Genomic DNA, 23,965 nt, shown 5'->3' with positions numbered 1-23,965 from the left:
TATCATTTCTAACTTTATGGAAAAAGCAGGTATCTTGGTAAATACAAAGTTGTGTTCCTACGAACTATTATCAAGTTTGCATCTAGTCTAAAGAAATGTATTAACCATCTCTTCAGAGCAAACATATATCTTTCTCATGTATAATCAAATAAACAAAAAGACAAAACTAGCCCAAGATCCTACAGGTTTCTATTTCTATCTGACAATCTCATCATTTTACTAAATTACACTTTACTTCAAAATATTCTCCCATGAGAATATTTTGTTTCTTAGTATCATTTTATTAAGCTACTTGATCTCATCCAAATAATCTAGGACATTAAATATATTCTACAGAAGATGTTTACCTGGAATTTCTATTTTAAATTTGTTGTTACAATTGTTCAGCTAATTTAGAAATAAATATACCATCTAGCAGTCTTTTTTGAAGAATTTTGTACTTGGCAATCTTCCTTTAAAAACAAGAATACACATAGATTCTTACACCAGACAAGTTAAACAGCTTCTAATTTCTCCTTCACTAAAACACAGAGGGGCAACAGGGGGGGAACCCATCATCATTCTGGGCTATTCTCACCCAAACTAAGAACTACAAAAACACAATTGTACATCTGAACCACAGTCATATTCATGAGACACAGATGATGTTCATTAAAACCTTAAGAACAGTTTAATCATGCAATGCAAGGAAGTAAAAAACGCACCCCAAAAAAGCCACCATTTCATGTTGAATGCAAATACATCTTTTGAATAATTTAAGAGACTATTGCTGATAGGGCACAAGTATTTCTTTCCTCTTAGAAATATTTGAGCGTTCTTCTTTCTGTAGTAATTTTTTCCATGAAATGCAATTCACCTCCAATTTCATTTATTGGCTCATTTCTAGCTACAACACTGACACTGATCTTATTCATTTCTTTAATGGTTTATTTCTTGCTGGCATTGTCTCCTTACTCTTTGATTCATCTCTAGAAAAGCCCAGGTAAAACATAACTGTGTAGAAAGCAGATGGAAAGCAGTATTTTTATACCATTTTCTTTCAAAACAGCAATAGGCTATTTCTTCAAACCAATTTCTCCAACATGTGTGGAGGAGCACTTCCATTACAGAAGTAATTGCAAGAGCAGAAAAACAAATGAAAGCTAGCTCTGCATTTAGCTTCTCATATCATCTAACGAACTATCAGAAGATGTTCTATGTGGCTTTATAATGATACTAACAGAAACTACATGGAAGTACATTTGAAGGTCTAACTAGAATCATTAGAAAGGAGAAGAAATTGAAGGATTAAAAGAAATAATTGAAAGAGGATGATTCACACCATCTATACTATTTATGACCTATATACTTTATTAAGAGCATTCCCCATGGGATTCAATTACACAACAATATAGACCAATTGATGTATATTTACTACGGTAGTAAAAGAATATATAGAGCGTACTCAAGATATAAAACTTAGAAAGAAGCAAAATCAAATAAGGAACACAAACCAGTCATGCTACGAATTGACAATAAGAGTATTTCCCAAGTGGAAGACACTGTGATAAGAACTTCCAGACCGTAAATGATTTTGACAAACACATAGAACCATGGGAACTAGGCTCTAGATTACTTCAAAAACACATTATTAACAAAATATATAAAAAGAAAAAAAGTAAAAAAAAACCTCAAAGGCACAAGACTGAAGGAAAAAAATGACAAATTCGATGCAGGAGATTAATGAGATGCCTTTCTTTTTACCACTTATATTTAAAATGCTGTTCTTAGCCTATACTTGTATATCCTTATTTTTTGGACTTTAAGCTAGTTCTGAAGTCACAATAGCAAGTGTTGTCAATTTAATTATTAAACAGTGCTGATATTAGATTCATCAATAAAATGATTTCTCAAAAAAAAATCTTCAGATAGCATTCTTACCTCCGTTACTTTGGGCTGAAGTCTTAAAACTTCAGGACTCATACGTGGGATATCTATATGGATCTAATTAGACAGAAAGAAGAATACTGTAAAAGGAAGCAACAGTACACTTTTTAAACACCACAATAGTTAAAACAATCCTATGGTTTTACAGTATTATTTATAATCCCATTGTATCACTATTTTTGGAGTAACATGGATTTACTGTATTTCAAAACATACAGCCAAATCTTTAAGTCATTGTTAAACTATGAATGAGGAAAAAAAAATAATATATATACACACTTTGTTTTCACTTTTTAGGATCCTTGTATCACATTTTTATTGTTTGCAAATTATATTCATATTGGCAATACTCATTACCTCAGGGTAATCGTGAGTAAATACATGCTACTACTCCTGTAAAGTCACGTTCAATTGACACTATTATATATACTTCTTGCTGCTAAAGATGAAGCTTGAAGCTGAAAGACCAACCTCAGCTTCTTCTGTTCTAACAAAGGCAAAAGTAGTATTGCTTAGTCTATACTTAGTGATACAAATTATTCATTTTAATACAAAACTTGAAGAAAAGGTACCTGCTTACGTGGGTGGGCAAGAAAGTTTGACACGCCTATGTTTATTGCACATCATACACCGTTTCACCTTCTTACGCATAAGTATGGAGCCAGTAAGAAACAGTCACTGTTATAGTCTCCCTGTCTAGTCTCACTCATTTAAAGGAGGGTCTGAGCAGGAGATGAAAGATTTTAAAACCCTACTATTCTTAAATGGAAAACCATGGCAGCACTGAATGGCAGTACCACATGGCATGACTAAAGCTGACATTAAAAGAAATCCACTATTTCAAATTTCAGACAAAAATGTTTCATATTTTTGCTTCTAAACTGTAGAAAAACAATTAGAGCTGTCTATCAACTAAGATTAAAGAAATAGAGAAAAACAGTAGCAAACTTCAAAAATAATCTCTTTAAGTTTTTTAGCAGATAACCTGTAGGTAAAAGTCACTGCAATAGGCATTCTACCTGTCTATAGGTATCTTGGTGATTTTCATCATTTCTGGAATCATAGTATTGTTCAACAAATGCAAAATACTCTTTGCGTTTTCTTTGTAAAGTGCTTTCTCTTCGGTCCACATTTGCAGGAAGATAGCCCTGAAAAAAAATGGTGAAATGAAAAGGATATTAATCTTTGGCTTACAAAAAGCACTGCTGTCATTTGATTACATGTAACAGGAAAGCTAATCAATTGATGTAGTGCCATGCAGTCCTACATGGATTCCAACTGATACAAAAGTTCAGATACGAAACACCTTACTAAAATCAGCTTTTTTCTTTTTTTAAGAAAAAGTTTCAAGTTTTTCCAGCTTTAAAAAACAATTTCTCATGAAGAATTCTAAGATGAGGTTTGCCTTCTGGAAAGAAAGTACCAAATAAATAAGTTCAGATGAATGTAATGCTATACGAGTTCATTAATTTCTGCATTCCTATGTGGCCATTATTGGAGCAATTTTATTAAATTTTTAAACAAAATACGTATTATCTCAGTTGCCTTCAAGTAGAAATGATATATATTAGCAAATACATTTAAATTATGGTTAAACTTGTAATACAATGGAATATTAATTCAAAAGTTTTAAAAACATTCTAGCTACTTTATTTCACTGTTTCAGATGAGAAAAAAAATAACTTCAAGCTTTTGTTTCATCTCAAGACGTTATTAAAGTTTCATCACAGAAAAAGACTCAATAGCACCAGTGACTGGGCTCTTAGATGTACGAGCACTAGCTGTACATTTCTTTAGTCGTTTCCCAAAAGCAATTTATAAATATTATCTTATTTTGCATAAGGTATGGACACACTCAGATATGCAGGATTATACATTGTTGCATTAAGTACAAAATATATCTGAATGGTTCTTCACTGAACTTACGTATATCTGAAAATCCCAATCTTCCCTCACCCTCACCAAAAAAAAATAAAAAAAATAAAATAGTCCATTCTCATTTTCTTCTTTTGTCCAGTTTGTTGCCCATTTCTGTCATCTCAGCCTACTTTCCATTTTAAAAAAACACACACTCAGGTTACTATTTCAGCATTTTACGAAAGGAACTATCATGAATATTATTAAATGTTCAGTTTATATATAAGGTACACTTAATAGAAACACCATTATTCATGTAAATGGCTACCAAAAAGTTTCTTGAATATTCACAAATAGTTAACGCTTTCTTGTAAGCAGCTTGATTTCAAACAATCAACACCAATATCCCATAACATTGCAAAAAAGAAAGCTAGTTCAGATATTACATACATGGCAGTGTTGAAAAAATATTTTGTATAAGAATCATTCTGAAGATAGATGGCTTTGAAAAAGATCTGGACACCTAACACAATATAAGAAAAATCTAATAATCGTATTATTCACTAGTCAAGTTAAATTAAAATATTACTTGCCGATATTACAAAAGCTCTCGTTCCACAGTAAACCAGTGAATTTTGTGTCAGATTTAAGTTTCCCTAACAAAAATAATCCTCGTAACATCAAAAAAATCCTATACTAGAAGTGCAGCATGTATTTGCACTTACACAATGAGCCATAGCCACTGCAAGTAACTAATAAAATGCTGTGCATTTAACTACAAAAACAACTTTCTTATTCAGTCCTAAACACTACAAGAAAAATGGAAGGGGTAAACCTAAGGTGCTAAAATTGCTAATTATACAAGAAAATTAAACACTCTAAGTATAGAGGTTCCATTACTCTCCTGCAACAATCCAACATCACGTCGTATTTCTATAACTTCTGGTTTGCTCAACATTTAGGGAAAAATAGAAAAATACACATATTACATTCCAGATATCTTAAGAGGTACTTGCTTTGGTGAAAGTGTATCTTTCCAAGACATACTGACCTGCGTTTGGTTCCAGGTACTTTAAATCGCACCAGATTAACTTTTGCCTCAAGACTCAGTCTGACATTTAATATCCTGTCCCAGTGTTTTGTATTAAGTTAAATATTGAATTCTGCCTCCCATTTACTCTCAACAGTCGGTTGGTTTTTTTCCTGTAGGATATCTTAGTTCGATTAGAAAAGAATTCATTTGTGAGATCAAATGTGATTGTTCGAAGGATACCAATATTTTCTCAGCAAGTCTTTTTGCCATTATTCAGTTTCAAAGACTGAAGTAATCTTTCAATTGGACATGTCTTGCTTCCTGTTCACTTTACAAATTAGGTTTTATTTTTAAAAGTTAGAAAGGCTTGCAACATATCATCAGGGAATAAACTGGTGAAGAGTTTAATCCGTTTATACATTAATTTCCTCCAAAGGCTTTTGCAACCATATCTTTAGTTTTGCTATTCGTAAGAGAAGTGAGCCTGAATAGTTCTGCAAGCTGTTTAGGTACAGTATACCTAACATTTTTGCTGTATTTTAAAAATAAATTATGTCATTTTTTTATATATTGTTACCAGTAGACATGCATAACATCAACAGCCCCTGAGCATTATATTGATTTTCATATACTTTCCCTTTGAAAAACTGTATTCATCAAACACACGTTAACATTATTAACCTTCTACGTAATAAAATCTCAACTGTTCAATTTTTTAAATCAGAATTTAAAACTTCCAACTTCAATGCTGATTTTACAAACAGGACAATCACCTTCTGCCTCAGATACTACCAACTGTACTCAGTTCCCCAAATAAGGCATAGTTTGGGATTTTTATGTAAGACTTCTGAATAATTCCAAAACAAACACATCCAGGCTTTAATTCAGCTCTAAACTATGCTTTGGTTTCTTTGGTTTTCTGGTCTTTTTTTTGGTTTTGCAACTGATCTTTAACCAAAACAGTTTTGCTTTTGTACACTTATTTTCCCAATAGCTCCCAGTGCACCTTATAGCACAAAAGGTTATCACATTACCCCCTCTTACCTGGGACGTACATTAGCAATAGGTAACATGTTTAAACAACTAACATGACTTAAAATGAATTACCATTAGAAAAAAGCATCATGGAGTTTATAACCACAAATACTCAAAGGACTTATTCTTCCCCACTTTGGAAAGATGAAACAAGCTGCTGCCTTACAGTATAGAAAAGTAATGATCACTAGATGACTCGTCTTTGGGTTTCCAGAATGTATTAATTGAGGACCACTTCGTAAATAAGAAATCATAATAAGAGTTACATAAGAAAAGCTGAAAACTTTCAAAATATTGCTATTTGGTGACAGGGGAAAAAAAAAAACAACCACCCCACACACACAAAAGAAAGAACCACATCACGCTTTTTGAAGTATCTTACACTACAAAAAAAAAAAAAAAAAAAAATCCACTTAGTTCTTAAAGTAAAAACAAAATAACCCCAAGACAGTTTCTTTGCAGATATATGGCAAGACGGCCAAAGATAACAACTGAACTGGAATGGATCCTGAACTGGAGCAGTTGAAACAAAAGAACAAGGGAACGCCACACTTCGGAATTTCTCCGTTCCTGGGAATCTCAGGAATACTAAACTAAAATCAACTTCTGGAATGAAATTGAAGCTCAGGGAAAGCCCATGCTCTTACGTGAAAGTAAGAAAGTGACTGCAGTTAACTTTTGCATAATTCCAATTCTCTAAACCTCAGTGTCAGTCCTCTGATTCAGAACTTAACCTATCCTTATGCTTTAGCTTACTGTGTTTCGAAGTCAAATTTGAGTTAGCCATAATTTTTTTTACTGTGACTGTTTTAAAACAGGCATACTAAACTCCGCGAAAAAAAAAGAAATGCTCTTTTCTTTACCAATATCTCAGACAACAACTTTGGAAACAGAACTACAGTAAATTGTACACTGCATGTTTAATTTTAATTACAGCAGGGTATATGAATATCCACCATTAAGAAGCTACATCTGCATTTAGCATTAGAAGGAACTAAGCTGCAAATTTAGTAGAACTCATCAGCAAGACTCTTTCAGTCACTGGAAATCAGTCTCACTCTGAAGTAAATACTTCGCATTCTCCAATGAATTATTCTATAAAAAGCAAAGCTATTTAAGTCTACTCTCTGAAAAATTCAGTAGTATTAAACTTGTGTGTATAACTCAGAATTTTAAACAGTTCTTAAATGCATGAAGATTTGCTGATAAAGTGTCTCTCATAGCCTCTGGAGAGTAGACAGCACGAGATTTTTGCTTCTTTTTAATACAAACATCTTCACAAGTTCTTCTCCCAACCACAGGAAGAGAAAAAAACGGCTAAAATGCACAACCATTTGCCATTGCAAGTATTATACCGGAAAAGATTGACATGAAAAATACTCCTATGAGGAATACATTGTATTTCTGCAGAAGAACCTTTTACAATACAGTGCAAACACCAAGATTAATAAAATCCAGTTCTGTAACAGCAAACCCAGTGAATCCCAGATTCCCACAAGCTTGTCTCTGATGCCCGACTGAAACACCTCCGTGTGCTGTTCCATGGTATTTCAGTCAACCTACTCCCAAGCTACTGCTGTTGCAAAATCCTCTGACCACTGGGCAAAGTTCAGAGACCTCAGCCAGCCAAAAATTCACACTACAAAAAAGTGATTAGCTTTTTAATTAGCTTGTCTGCCTGAACTGGCTCATAGGTCTGACATCAGGAGAGCCAATGCCACAAGATAACTGACCACAGTGGTTCAGATTTGTTCATCTTAAACCACTATAGAAAAATCAGCCAAAAAAACTGTAAGATCCTATCAGAGTTTTTCCTCTGTACAGCATTAATCCTTTCTTGTAGTTACTTTAATGTGAAGGCAAAGTGAAGCCTTTCATAGGACACTGATAGGCTTCATTTCTTCTACTGTGTGCCTATTTTCAAGAAAACTGTAAGAACGTACTTGTCTTTGAACTCTCCACCATTCCATCAAAATTGGTTGAAAGAGCCCACTGTTATCACATAAGCCTTTCTTTCACAGAAAGCCAGGCTGAAAAATAAAGATATACAGCTGACATGATTTACCACTACTTCTCATTCCCCTCCTTTCAGTTTGACAAATGAATCTTGAAATAGAGCAAAAGAACAGAACTTTCACTACAATTCAGCAACAAGACACAATGTTTTCAAGTATCACTGACAGGTTACAACTCAAGCAAACTTATTTGCAATGCTTGAAAAAACTATTACTACTAAATGCAAAGGAAGAAGAAGAAAAAAATACAACTTACTGAAAGAAGTTTCCATGCAATTGGACGAACCCGTTTGGGAATGCCAGACCAACTCAATTTCCGTAATTCTTCTATTAAAAGAGAAGTATTTTGTGAAAACTAAGGAAACTACTATCAATTAATATACACAGATATATTCAAATTAGCATAGTTGTTTACAAAAATGATCATGTCTATAAGAAGAAAAGTCCAATGAAATCAGAATTATATGGCAATTCTAATGAATTAATAAAATACTGGATAATTACTACCCATAGGGATACCTATGACAATAGGTCCTGAGCATGATAAGGTAACTTTCTGGAGTATTTCTCAGCATTACTTTTTAGTATACATGCCTTATGCTCATATGTAAGAGATACTCAAGTCTTATTGTATAATATGCTTACACAGATCCTAATTAAAAATGAGATATGCAGTTACAGAAACAGAATGATACTTTATGTCTGAATGCTGGAATTAAATCCCATGCTGTATTCTCATTCTTCGTGTTGTACTCCTTGTCAGATACCATACCCAGCTAAACTGATCTGTGGGACTTCACATATTTTTTGTGAAAACTGTTTATCATGTGGAAAAAAATTAAAGAAAAATCATGGAAAATATAATGACAAAAATGCTTAACAGAGTCCCTAAGAAACAATATTTTTATATCTACTTGTAGCTCTTTCTCTTTCTTTATCTTCTTGCTGTGAGTACAAAATATAGGTTAAAAGTGCACAAATTCAAATTATCAACCTGCTAAAGAATATAGAACAACAAAATTCTACATTTTACTTTGTATATACTTATTCCAATTAATAATATATATATTTGAATTAACTCCAGTGAATTTGGTCCCTACCATATGCATTTATTTTCCAAATTCTACACTCAACAAAGCCTTTAAAAACATTCTGTCTACCTACACACCCCAGGAAAATGAAACATAGAATAAAGTAATTAGAATAAGAACTTTCTGAGTGGATATCACAACTGACTGACTTTGTCCATTTATAGATGCATATTCTCTTTATTTTTTGTTAAGACAAGGACTCCTATTAGCAACATCTGTCTTCATTCTCCCACCCCCACCCTCCTTCTACAACTCTAAAAGAAATATACATCTATAATATCAAAAAATACAAATTATCATGTTAGGTGTGGTATGTTATCATAGAGCAAATGATTTCTAGACACATTCACAACTATTTTTAACCAGGAATGAAAACATAGTCCACTGAAACCGGTACATTATTTACAAAATATATAATATATTCCAAGAAAAAGGAATCTGATTTAAAAAGTGTATCAATGCTAAATAGTTAATGAAAAAAAAGTATTTCTTAATTAGGAGTTAAAGTTTCTCAAAGAAGCATCGACAAAAGCAAACAAAAAGCTCCAGTAAACTGGATTTCCTGGATTTTGCAGTATGAAGTTACCTCATCATTAAGATGCCCTATTTTTACTTCAGATACATGCTAGCAGAAATGATACTTGTAAAATCCATTTTGTCTTAAAACGAGATGACAGCATCAAAATGAAGTGAAATAAGTCATGGCAAAAAAAAAAAAATCTAGCTGAATGAATTCATACTACCATCTCTTTTTCTTACAGAAAATACAGAAAGAGGAAAATTGGCAGGAGGCAGAAATGAAAGACTGCAATGGTCATAGGTAGATGAGTGGTTTTACAGTGGTCACTTCAAACCAATCATGACTATTCCAAACAGACATGGGCTTACCAACAATTGTTCAAGTAAGAAGAGCTTTACAGTACTGGATATACACATTCAACAAGTTATGTTTTCCTTCTCACTTTGAGCAGCAGCCTCAGCCAAGACAATAGTGGCTGCAGAGAGATCTCACTTGGAACATTGAGGCTACATCACCAAAATCCAAGCAAAACAGTGACCAGATGCTGCATTAGGATCAAACCAGAGCAGAAACCCAGAAAAAGCAGAGAAAAAAACCAGATATTAAGAAACAAGATGTTAAAAGCCTATCATATGAAACTGAATGTGTCTATCACAAGTCTTGAATCAGTCTAAAGAAAAAGGATGACTTTCTTACAACATCAATGAAACTGCCTTTCATCTACAAGCTTTAAAATACTATTGTATTTGACAAAAATAAGTTTCATTAATAGCAGGTTTTCTTTTTTACATTTCAAACCCTTGAAAAAGCCAAACCACACTGACACATAGGAAAAACTGGAAAAAAAAGATCTCCTAACATGTTTTTGACTTAAAGTCATGGTTTGTTCATAGTTTTCTTTTTAAATGAACCCATTTATATCTTTCCTACAGAAAAAATACAAGGACATCAAGGTGACACCTTGTTAAAGCAAGAGTACATAAATAAGTCAAAATTATTTTCTATCAGTACAATTTATATTTAGACAAGTATTACTGTGTAAGTGTACCAAAACAGCAGAATACCTAACCATTTAGGAATATCATATTAACATGACTGAAAATAAATTCAGTCATATACTTTGGGCAATCCAAAGACTAGAATACCAAACACTAAAGGAAAAAGTACAAGAACACACCCAATACGAACTGACTTACTTGATTTCCAGCAAACAAGATTCCCCAGCCTTGTATTTCTTTTTACTTGTAGCCTATCCATGTCTTTAACAGTAAGATTAAATATAATACAGAGTTAATAACTACACTTACTGTAACTGACTACATTTTATTTTCTTTCTTATTTACAGTCTATCCCTATCCAACATGCTGATCATTTACCACAAGTATTCTTTGCACAAAAATCACGACGACAGTTCTTCCCCTCCCTCTTTACTAATTGGCATAGGCAAATTATTGCCTGCTCTTTAATCTGGAAAAAACCCCATACACTATCAGGCAGAAACAAATTTAAGCTCATTTTACCAGTCCTAGCTCCAAAACAAAAAACACAAGAGAGCTTCAGTCAGGGAAGCCCAAACTGGCAGACTGAGAGGCACTTTAGGTTCAGAGAAGATCTAGATATGGCAAGGCACTGAACTCTTTTTACTTCCCCTTCTCCAAGCACAGAGGTACCTCAGAAGGAGCACCTACTGAGATACATACAAAATAGTAGTTACAATGATGAAGTTCACTGTTATACCAAGGTTCCTTGATAGTAGCATGACTACAAAAACAAAAGAAAACCTTCATCGCTTACAACACTAATTTCCTAACCTCTACTTCCTACTTACAGATCACTCCTGAGTCCCATTTATACATTTCACCCTCTTTTCCAGACTTCCTTTTTCCTTATTTTCCTCCTTTGTGGCCCTCATCCATACATATTTCAGCTGTATCCTTCCTCAAATCATCAACTGAAATTCCAGACCTGTCTTCATTGCTAGCCAATAGAATTCACTGTATAGTTAAGAAAACCTTAAATTATTAACTAAAAAGTGGTACCATCTTTAAAACAGAACTGTAGCTTAAAAAAATAAAATCTAAATTATTTAAAATATTTTCAAAGGAACCTGGTTTTTGTTCATCTCTGAATAATCCCAGAGATTGATGCTTTCCTACTTATACCAAACTATAACGATAAATTTAACTACAACTTTCTGCATCACGGATGTTTTAAAATTAACATGTAAGAATGTGCATTAGAAAGGAAAAAAATTACATAAAGTCCAAATGTTCATTACTATTCTATAAGCTAAAGCCTGTAACAACAACTCCCATCAGAAAAATAAAATTCTATTCAGTTTCACAAAGACAAGCTACTGTAGAGGATCAGTATATCACCAAACTACATTTAAATACACCAGAATTATTAAAGACAAGATAGATGTTTTAATGCGATTATTCTTGTTGTCATGTTACCTCCCTAAGATTGGGCTATTTTCTGTTGTTAACTTACAAACACAAGAATGCTGATAGGGCTTCTAAAAATGAAGTCTAGACAGCAAATTTTGCAGATTTTTTTTCATATGGTCTCCTTATTTCAAAGTTAACTTTGAACACAGTTGTCCTGCTATAAAAACTTCTCACAAGAAAATTTTACCTTTAAGTTTTTGTTGGAAGAACGCTTTTTATGTCTTAAGTATCAAGTTAATTCTAACCCCAAGTTAATTCTAAATTAATTTTTTAACTTAGGCAATTTTGCTGTCATGAACTATAGTCAGTCTGTTTACCCAATAACTTTTTTAAAAGTTCAAATTTGTTTGCATTTGTAAACATGATTATTCCTATTATATTATTTTTAAAAGATTTATCCCACTGTAGGAAAGTATTTTATCTTATGAAGCAAGTAGACATCATGTGTAATGTTATAGTAGTTTTCTTTCTATAATATAAAATCCACGTGGATTTAACCATCAGCTTGAAAGTTACTGAATAGAACTATTGTTTCCATTACTTCTCTCTGTATTGTAAATCAAAACAAGAATTTTTTTTGTCTCACTTCACAACTTACTATAGAAATATATTATTCTTCCACAGCTTTTTGAGATACATATGAAGAGTATACAGTATATCAAGAGCAGGAAAAGCTGTTTTAATATATTAGAGTCTAAGCAAAATATAAGCAGCAGCAGCACATGCTTTCAAAAAACATTAAGCAGCTCACAGTACTTCTGCACACTAAATATGCACGGATGGAGGAAGCATGAAATCATGCTTATACACATAACTCGAAGGAATTTGGTGGTATCCCAATAAATTCCTCCCTTATTCTTCATCTCAAGGAGTTGATAGGCACTGGAAGAATATAGAATGAATAACAGTAGCATTAGAAAAATATGATACTACTAGAGTTTAGTGTGAACCAAAGTCTCAAGGAAACAATGAAAGCAGAACTTGTACAGACTATAAACACTGATTAAAAGAAAGGGTGAAGTTTAAATTTAACTACGTATCACAGGCTGGCACAACAAGTATACTTCATCATGAGTATGCTGTCACTGCAAACACAAGGGATTCAATGGGAAAGAGATGTAATAAGCAACTGAAATTCTCTGCTATTTAGTAAGTGACTGCTGAATTTCACTGAGGTTAAATAGGAAATGGCACCCAGGATTGTCCATTCATGATAAAAACCTAGGCTTGGGCACAGAGATGCATTAAGTGCAATGGTAGAGAGACTGGCTGCTGATACACTGAGAACAGAAAACAAAAAGCAGTTCTAAAGTCAAAGAGCTATGGGATGTCATGAACAATAGATTGTAATGGATTCTGAAGAAAGCCCAAGAATACACATGACAAAAAAAACATGCAAACAGCTCTGCCACAACACACAGCAAAGCTCGAATACAGCACACGGCCGGACAGAAACAGGCTCCATTAAGGAGACTTTCAAAGAAAAGCAGGAAGATGGACACTACTGAAGTGAAAACCAAGAAATAGAATTTTATTTTTTTTATTTTTATTTTTTACATCAGGAAAAGATGAAAAACAGTCTGCTACTTCAAAGCAGAACAAAAGCCTGAATACGTTACTATTTGGAATGGGCTTTTTGGCTCTCGGGAATTTGTTCTTTATGGTGATAGCTTTGAGAGACTAGTTTTTCAGGATGGGGAGAAGGGAGATGGTGAGCAGCAGAACAAAGGACACCGGAATCCCTGAACAGAGAAATTACTATGTTATTGTGGCATTAAGTGATCATCTTCAGAAGATCTTGACACTTGGCCTTAAATAGACATTTATTCAAGAAGTTCAAGTTAAAACAAAATCTTTGCATTCCAAAGAACGTAAACAGCCAACTTCATAATAGATGTCTGAGATCAAGAACAGCGTTGCAATTAAAAGGCATATTTATGCTACAGTTTTAGGTCACAGCAACTTCAGCAATTTTCCCAAAGCAACCAGAAGATGGATCCATTAATCTGTTTTACACGCAATTCCAATTTTCTAGTCTACAAAAGCAGACAAGATACTATTCTAATACTACGAGTTCTCAAGAGACTGTCAAAAGAAAGAACTACCACCCAGTCTAATACTATAGGCAGTGAATGACCAGAGCCACCATCGTGTTATGGAGTAGTGCCTCCACAACAGGCCTGGAAGAAGCACTAAGCCAGTGATAACAGGATTCTTGATCCACCCGCCCAGGTGTCGCCAGCCAAGGAAGTCCTTCTCCCCTCAGTCTTCCTGGCAGCTGAAGCAGGTTTGACTTGTACTGTATGGTCTTAACAGGTTTCATTTATTGTCAGACTCCAGCTGCAATGATCAAGCACAAGCTGCCCAACAGGCACCCCCGGACAGCACCTGGTCAGATACCTTACCATTTTTCCCATTACTTAATCTTTTTCCACCACCCTTCCACCTCCTTTTCTCTGCCCTAAATTAACCATCAACTCCAATTATTTCTTCCCTTAGTGATCCCAGTTTTGCTACAGCTATAGCCAAATTTGGTATTTCTGAAACGATTACCTAGGCACTGTCAGTCTTGTAACACTGCACCTCCCAAAGTGGCCACAGTGCTCCCCTCCATGCAACTGCACTGTTTGGATATTTCTCACACAATTCCCCCTTTACTACTTGTGAAATCCAGGCATCCCATAGTGTGCCATCTAAAACTTCTGTCAGCTTCTCACACTGTTGTTTATTATGTTCAGCAATTTCTCACACCACCTCCAGTAGTTCTCCACACCCTAGGGAGTTAGCTCAGCCTCCAAGCAGGGCAGTCAGCAGCTCAGACATTTGCCTGCAGCCCTAATGCATCTGCAACAAGTTTCAATTTCACCCATGTTTCCATGTCAAGTAAATCCACAAGCTAGCAAGTGCTAAATCATAAGTAACTGTATCACCAGTTATATTGTTCTAAAACCCAAAAAGTCAGGAATCAGTCAGAACAAGTAAAGGCAAAGTAAGCATGTAATATGAACAACACTAGAAAAATGGTATTTTGTATAGTTCATGAATAAATAAATAAAAGAGATAATATCTGCCTTAACTAAACACATCTACAAATTATACATGTATCTCTCCTCCACCACAGAACATGATTATAAGCTCCGGTGTTGATTTAATAACAAAGAAGGCCCCAAGACTTCAAAAGCAAGTGATGTCCAACTGTGCATCATACAGCTGCACTAGTCCTTATGCAGTATTTATGAACAAGCATGCTTTACCTGATCTGATCTGTTTGTGTCACTAGTAGTCTGGCTGAAAGGAAACAGATCTTATTCATCAGTTTACTACTTCCTTACACAATCATTTTGCTAAAGCTTTGAGTTTTGGCTACTGTTACACACAATCACACCATTTACAAACTATGTAATAAGCATAGTATATGCAAAAAATAGAAAATAAGTTGCAACTCAGAAACTACTTTTATTACCTTGAAGTAACATCAACTGCTCATTCTGAACTGTATACCCCATTGAAATCTCTCTAATCTTTCACCTTACTAGTTTTTTTTCCTCCTCCCTTAACCCAAACAGGAATCAGTGCACAAACATGGGTGCTAACCTCTAAAAACAACCCATGTAAAGAGAAGGAAAAAAAAAAAAGAAAAAAAACACAAAACCACAGCAAACAAACAAGCAAGCATAAAACAAGATGCAAATCTACTGTCACAATCGGAAATGTGGAGCATATGATTAAATCAGTGACAAATCATCCAGGACAAAAATTCTACTTATTCTTAAGTAACTCATTTAAGGCCAAAGATAGAAACTATACAAACAAATTGGAATATAGCTTATTCTAGTAAAACTTCCTGTCCTGTGATGCAGCTGAGCTTCCCTACTATGTTCAGGACCAAGCTAAGACAGTTTTCACAAAGAGAATTTAAATTATGACACTATTTCAAATGAAACCTCCGCTTCTAGGCTAAATATAAACAACTACTTGTAGGACTTAGTGAACTAAGGAGTCATTCTTTGATAATTGAAGAGAAAGGAGGAATAATGTTTTATTTCAGCAAGTTTCAAGAAAAATCAGTTTTCATTCCTGGCACTATCCTGCAATGAACATACATTTCCTTTAATTAGGGATAGCTTTGGCTGTCATGTAATTCCAAACAATAACATACATATCCTATGGCACTGGGTTTCAAAGGGCTGCTCTTTCTAGAAGAAAATCTCAGCACTGGACAGGGAAGTAAAAATGTACACCAAGGACAAAACATCTTTGTTTTACAACATAACACTTATTTGAAACAGATCTTCTGACTAATTCTCCATAATGTAGGATTTGGGAGTGAATATGTCCCTACATTCTTCCATGCTGAACACAAATTATACAATTATTTACGTTCTTCTGCCAGAGCTTTATCCTCTCTGGGTGTGCTTTTTACACCTGGATTGCCTGCTGGGCCTGCAGAATCTTTGGCAATTTTCCTTCTCCCAACATATTTGAGAAAAAGCATTTAACAGTGGTTTTTATGCCTTTTGCAAGTTGTTTCTCAAACTCTCTTTTAGAAATGCTTCCATACATTTACCCTGACAGGATTTATATTCTGTTCTAGTCTCCTTATTTGACACAGAACTTTACCTTTTGGATTGTATTTAATAACTTTCTATTGTATTTGATAACCTCTTCTACTCTGTTGTCACGTCATACAGGATCCTTCTCAACTTTCTCAAGGCTTTTCTTTCTGTTTTTGCTTTCATAAGTGGTACGGTAATCGCTTTCAGTACAGAAAATGTTAGATAGACAGATGATTGCACATCTGAGAGTTAAGTCAATTTCATCACAAACCATTAGCCCTGGGTATGTGAAAATTCCATTTCTGCACCAACACGGACTCCTGCCCTACATCACAGTCCTCCAAAATTCCAGGATCTCAGACTACTCTAAAAATCATATAAAATTCTGGTCCTAACTCTTCACTACAGTGAGCTTAACTAGCATTTTGCCACTGACAAACAGCACACATTACAACTGAAAAAGGCTATGCAAGAATTCATATCAGGTGTAGTAGCAAGCTTTCATGATTATCACCCCAGCTGGACACATTACTCCAGGTGGGTTCTCACCAGAGCAGAGGGGCAGAATCACCTCCCTCAACCTGCTGGCCAGGCTTCCTTTGATGCAGCCCAGGATATTGTTGGCCTTTTGGGCTACGAGCGCACATTTCTGGCTCATGTCCAGCTTTTCATCCACCAGTACCCCCAAGTCCTTCTTGGCAGGGCTACTCTCAATCCACTCATCCCCCAGCCTGTATTGATACCATGGGTTGCACCCCAACCAGGTGCAGAACCTTGCACTTGGCCTTGTTGAACCTCATGGGCTCACTTCTCAAGCTTGTCCAAGTCCCTCTGGATGGCATCCCATCCCTCAGGCTTGTCAACCACACCACTCAGCTTGGTGTGGTCTGCAAACTTGCTCAGGGTGCACTCGGATCACACCATCTATGTCATTGGTGAAGTTATTAAACAGTACTGGTCCCAATACAGACTGGTGAGGAACACCATTTGTCTCTGATCTAGAGACTCAATGTCCAGATGGAGATGTGACCATCCAACCAATTCCTCATCCACCGAACAGTCCATCCGTCAAATCCATATCCCCCAATTTAGAGAAGGATGTTGCAGGGGACCATGTCAAAGGCCATACAGAAGTCCAGATAGATGACATCTGTAGCTCTTCCCTTGTCCACTGACATAGTCACTCTGTCACAGAAGGCCACTAGGTTAGTCAGGTAAGACTTGCCCTTGGTGAAGCCACGCTGTCTGTCTCGAATCACCTCCCTGTCCTCCATGTGCCTTAGTAGAGCTTCTAGGAGGATCTGTTCCATGATCTTCCCAGGCACAGAAGTGAGGCTGACAGGTCAGTAGTTCCCAGGGTCCTCCTTTCTACCCTTTTTAACAATGGGCGCAATGTTTCCCTTTTTCCAGTCACCAGGGACTTCACCTGACTGCCATGACTTTTCAAATACCACGGACAGTGGCTTGGCAACTACATCGGCCAATTTCCTCAGGACTCTGGGTTGAGTACCTCAGCCTTCTCCTTCTCCGTTGTTACCAGTTTGCCAGGCGTGTTCATCAGGGGCACACACTTTCTTTGACCTTCCTTTTCTGGCTGACATAGCTGTAGAAGCCCTTCTTATTACTCTTTGCATTCCTTGCAAAGTTCAGCTCCAGCCGCGCCTTGGCCTTCCTGACCCCATCCCTGCACAACCAGGCAACATCCCTATACTCTTACCAAGATACCTGTCCCTGCTTCCAGTGCCTGTGCAAGTTCTAGTCTGTTAAGTTGCCACAGTATCACTTTTTTTAATCCAATTTTCATTAGCTTTTCTTTTAAACACCTGGTTCTTCCCTTTTCCTTCCATGTTTCCTACCAAACGTTTAACTTTCTCACCAAGAAGTGCTAAGTATTTTCATATTCTACAGTACCTTGTAACAGAAAATCCACTTAAGGCTGAATTTTCTCCATATAACACATGATAAAAAAAACTTTTTTAAAAAAAGTTCCATACTGGGCCAATATGTAACACACGGCATGCTTAAGGGAGCAAATAGTTAGAAATGAATTTGTTGAGAGCACAAAAGAGCTACAAAAACATATGAAATGCCTGACAGAGGTCAGATGCTTGACCTAAGAGCAAATAAATCCACAAAGATGTCATGCAAAGAAAAAACTATTTGATTAGACCTCTAAAACCAGTATCTTTCCAAGAAACAGCAGCAAGACACTTGACAAAACAGTGTTAGAAAACAGGTATGATATGCTGCTCTTATAAACAGCCTTGACATGATAAGAACCAAGACAAGACGTCAGCTCACACAACATCTGATACTGAATCCTTTCTGGCATCCAAGAAAGCAGAATGCCTTGTGTTTATCTGCACATGCCTGAGTGTCTGGCCTTGAAAGCTGTCACCAGCCCCATGTGGCTCCTGACAGCCACAGAAGCTCCAAACCTGGAACCTATCTCACAGTTTCAAAGAGACTGAATAGTCCTCACCTACATCCACAGATGCTACATCTTCACAAAAAGGAGGAAGACAGAGAGAGGCTGGAAAAAGAAGCACTACTTGTCTAACTTCTGTCAGTTTTCTATATGGGAAATCTGTTATCTCTTCAACCTGTCCACCAGCAGAAGTTTTCATTTCTTTCTTTTCCTGAAAATTTTTTGTCTTTTCTCCCCATCATGTGTGACTATTCCAATGGATTCACAAAACAAAAGGATGAATGCCAACTAATGGAAAGAGATGCCAAAAATAACTTGCTAAAATGAAGCAGGTAAATTGAAAGACAGAAAGTCCAATGATGCAGCTGGAGCTGTATGCATACCAAAATTCTATAGCTGTTTGACTCTTATAGTTAGCCCTTGAAGTTTGAGTTCTTTACTTCATTTTAGTATAAAGTTTAGTATAACATCCAAAAGAAGGGAAATTATATTTTACACTATATATTGTAGCACTTAGTATAAACCTGGTATATATTACTTGCTGTTAATACACAATGTACAAGCCTTCTCTGATCAATTTCCAACAACCAAAAGTGTAACTAGGGCCTTTCTCTCCTCATTAACACCTAAGCACTCTACTCTTATTCCAGGTCATCTTTAGGAAGGAAGATCAGTAGAATATAAAAGAACCATCAAAAAAAACTTTGTCTATACACCTTCAAAGGCAGAAAAAGCATCCAATGGTCAAAATGAAGAGATTAAGTGCAGAATTTATTTAATTTCTGAAACATATTTACTCAATTATTGTTAATAATTAAGGCAAAAGATGAATACAAAATCCAATTTACTTGATCTTACTGCTTTGAGGGGAACATTCCTACAGCACCTATCCAAATGCAACTATAATTGGGGAAAACAGAAGAATTTTTGCTAACTACTGATCTCTACATTGATTTCTATAATTGTTTACACAGCAGTAGGAATGACTAATATTTTACACCAACTAGAGCTTGAATTCTAGTTTTTCTTCCAAAGAAAAGTTCATCTGAACTTCACAGCTTTTTTATCCCATTTTCATTCACAACAGTGTCTTGGCCAAGCTGATACCCCTTCACAATAGTTCTGAAGAAAAGACTTGTGTTAAAGTGCTGCGGGCTTTTTTTTTTTATTGGGGGTTTTCGGTTTTGTTTCGGTGCTTGTTTGGTTTGGGTTTTTTTTAATATTCAAAGCATTTCTATACCCGTGATGTCATGGGCATGCCTTTTTCCCCATATTAGTCCTTGGCTACTAAAGTGTTCTCAATTTTGTTTCTAATAAAGCTAAACATCAAAGACTGAAATTAGGGACAAATACAGAACGAATCTAAAGCTACCACATTTCTGCTGTGTAGTGTACAAATAGACTCCAACTACACAGTAACTTTATTCATTTTTATGCAGATAATGCAGCAGTATAGAAGTACAGGTGTGAAGGTCTCAAACTTGGAAATTGCTGTCTTATAAAAACCTATTTTATTTTATATGTCTACCCATAGTTTGCAACACTTCAAATTAAGGCATCAGAAGAAATCCATCCTCAACCAAGACTTTGAGTACTAAGGAAACATACTTGTGCTTATATTTGAAACTTGTTCTCTATTCAATATCTAATTAACCATTAAACTATTTGTCATTGGTTGAAATGTTGCATTCTCCCTAGTCAAAGCATAATTCCAGTTTATTGTCATTATACTAACTCTCTCCCCGTGTAGATTTCCCAAGGCATTAGACGTCCTAGTTATGAGCTGGAGAACATACTCCCCAGCACAGGATTTCTACAAAGGAGTTTTAATGCCACCTACAAATCAGACACACATTTTCAATCAAGATAGTACTGCAAAAAAATCCTTGCTTCAAAATGATTAACATTTTCTTAAAATTCAAGAACAATTATTTTCAAAATGAGCAGTTGTAAAACATGCTTATCACAGACACGATCACTTGTTAAAAATGAGAGCACAGAATTAAGTTTAAGCAACTGATTCAGAGCTAAAATTAGCCAGATCCAAAACCAGTATTTGTAAAACCTTGCCTATAAACTGTCCCAGATTGAAAGGATACTTTCTGAAGCAACACTTTGAACCCCAGTTGCTACTCTTTCAGTTGTCTCATTATTTTACATAATTCTGTGACCAATAAGTATCAAAATATTTATAAAACCCCATAGATTTTAGACCAAAAATATTTCCATTTGGTAGCACTAGCTAACTGTCACTTCTGCTTAGGACACAGCATTTATTTTTTGCAGAAACATTGTTGGGTTAGGATATCTTATTATGAAGGGATAATGTCGTATGGAAATGCTTCAAATTTATAGAATTTATTTACTTTTGGAAAAACTTGTTTTATCTGGTTTACTACCATATATTCAGATATACATTTCTCTCTCTGAAGAAGAAAAAGTTGAAAGCAATTATTCTAAAAGAAATCTTAGGACAGTATCCTTTTACTGCAGTAGATTTAAAGATTCTTCATATTGCATAAATACTTCATGGGGTATTCTACAAAGAAAACATGCCATTAATTTACCAGCTTTCTAACCCCACAAGCTATTACCAGAGCTATTGCCCATTACACCTAAAACACACAAGGGGAAACAACCAAGTCTACAAGTATTTTTCTTGGAACTACAAGCTCATCATTCTATCAGTTACAAATAAATAAAAAATGAGTCAAGAAATATTAAAGGAGTTCAAAATTTCTCTGTATGCATTATTCATTTTTGATACAGCTGTTATTTCATTGAGATTACTGTAAACAGCTACATGAAGTGATGGCCTGCATGAAGAACCCCACAATCAATATGATAAACTAGATTTACATGTTTTATGTTCCTATAACATAAATTCCTTGGATAATTTAACTATACAAAGCTGGAAAATTCTTTCAAGAGCACAGATGCACAGAACTGCAGCTCCCCCAACAGCATGTTATAATACAGGCAGTACATATAGAAAATAGCTTTAATAGAGGGCTTGTTATTACTATGGCAACCAGAGCAACTGGTTTCCAAAATGCATAATAGCTCTGTTAGGCACTTCATTAAATTTTTTTTAAGCAAACACTGCCCTTCATCTTCTCAATGGAACAATGAGTTCTTCTGAATGCATGCAGAAAACAGGAAATAAAGTCCAATCCAATGTTGTAAATACAGGGTAAGACCTTTTTCAGGACCTTTGCAAGAAAAGAGCAGGAAAGTACATCTTGTCCGCTATTTCACATAGAAAGTTGGAAAAGCAGAAGTAGGTGAGGTTGGTGTTAGAAGGTATGAGAAAGCAAGTGAACAGAAAACTAGGAAAACTAAGGCAAAAGGAAGATTAATAAAACTGCTAAGAAAGAATTGCAACAATTGAAGCCAGCAATGTAAATCATGAAAATAAGTAATAGAGAACAACCATGCCAGCAGAAGATTTTAAACGGCATTATAGTTTTTCATAGTTCTCCTCCAACATTCAATTTCTGTGCATCATCAACTCTTTTTATTTTTACATTAAAGCCATTCAAACAGTCTCTGACAAACTTTCTAAGTAGAACTAAGGTATCTTGTAGGGGTCGGCGTTCGGAAGATCTCGCGTTGTCACGGAAAGTTAGAGGGTTAGTCGCAGCCTTGTGATGTACCTGTAACCCCACCTCCCCTTGTTAGCATAAAAGGAATTAACTGCGCAATAAAAGAGGGAAGTTGGCGCTCACACTGTGTGTGTTATCTGTCTCTTTCCCTGGTCCGGGCCGACCAGTGATCTAAGCGTGGCACCTTGATATGTAGCGAATGCTACAGTATCTCTCTATACAGAAATAAAGAAAATAGGAAATACCACTTACAGTACCAGTTAATTAAAGGAAACAATTTTGCCACTTACTTAGAAATAACAGACAGTATTTATTTCTCCTGTTTGGGGAGAAGATGGAATTTTGCAGTCTGTTGACCAATCACAAGAGAGATCTAGTTTTTAAGTGAACAGCCAAGTAATAATTATTTACTTTTGGACAGTGTCAGCTGTATTCCATCACCCCAAACTTTTTTTTTTTTTGAATAGTCATATGCATTTAGAACACATAATCAAGGCATAAATTTACTTATTACAATAGTAAAGCTTCATGTTATTAAGAAAAGACTCCTCCAAAACAGACTTTATAAAAAACAAACAAACAAAAAAAACCACTGTTGCAATATCTACACTGAAAAATGCAATCTGACACTGGTCCTTCATAGTGAAACTATAATAGAAGAAAAGCACAACTAAAATAACAAGGATTAATAGATACATGTCTAGATTACCGAGCCACAAAATTCATGCAATTATTCACAAGAGCTAGTACTGGAGAGCTTCCCCCATTAACAAAAAAAAAAAAAAAAAGTAGGTCTACCTACAATGTCCATTTATTTACCACATAAGAAAAGCAAAGACTTCCTTTCTTTTTATAATTTCCATCAATACCTTTGGGTTAGGAGGAAAGCTGCTGATAAACTCCATAATGTATGAAATAAAGAAGACCCTGATCTGGCAAAGAATTTCACATGGAATACACCTAACAAGCTACAGTTCTACTCTTGGATCACTTCCTCCATATGCATTCAAATTTGAGCTTGGTAAAGTCAAATAAAAAAGCAGGCAATCTTGCAAAATGAATTAATTGACTTGGTCATCCAAAATTGTTTACAGATTGCCTTTCAACTACTGAATTTGGCTCTTTCTGTTCATATTAATATAGTGCATTCCATGCCACTTTCAGGCATCTGGTATTTTAGTATTTCCTGCCTCTAAGGAAAGCTAGTGTCTGCCTATCAACTCAAAGTGAGAAGACTACTAGGACAGTAGTGGATTCCTCCTGTTTCACAGATTTAGAAAAAGAGGTAACAAGCCTGAATTTCAGTTTGTGGTCAAGCACTAGAGGAGATGGAGAAGCTGAAATTAGCTCACAGTTTACAAAAAATGAAAAATTGCTAATATGTACCATGAGAAATCCTTTTACTCTCATTTTAATTGTCAGCATTAACCAAGAACACACACCTAGCTG

At 35.3% G+C, this 23,965-nt stretch overlaps 1 protein-coding gene across 5 annotated transcripts in view; it reads right to left on the bottom strand.

The window, feature by feature from the left end:
• Positions 1 to 23,965, bottom strand: part of TBC1D22A (TBC1 domain family member 22A) — a 188,755-nt gene that overhangs the window by 149,790 nt on the left and 15,000 nt on the right. For all 5 annotated transcript variants that reach the window (XM_075024915.1, XM_075024918.1, XM_075024917.1 and 2 more), the window contains exons 5-7: positions 8,123 to 8,193; positions 2,946 to 3,074; positions 1,921 to 1,983 (exon numbers count right to left, since the gene is read on the bottom strand). In XM_075024915.1, coding sequence (XP_074881016.1) covers positions 1,921 to 1,983; positions 2,946 to 3,074; positions 8,123 to 8,193 — 263 coding nt within the window. The remainder of the gene's footprint in view (positions 1 to 1,920; positions 1,984 to 2,945; positions 3,075 to 8,122; positions 8,194 to 23,965) is intronic.

The sequence above is a fragment of the Buteo buteo genome, chromosome 4 (assembly GCF_964188355.1).
Source record: "Buteo buteo chromosome 4, bButBut1.hap1.1, whole genome shotgun sequence".
Lineage (NCBI taxonomy): Eukaryota > Metazoa > Chordata > Aves > Accipitriformes > Accipitridae > Buteo > Buteo buteo.
The sequence above is the reverse complement of the archived record's forward strand: the minus strand, read 5'-3'. Positions and strand labels throughout refer to the sequence as shown.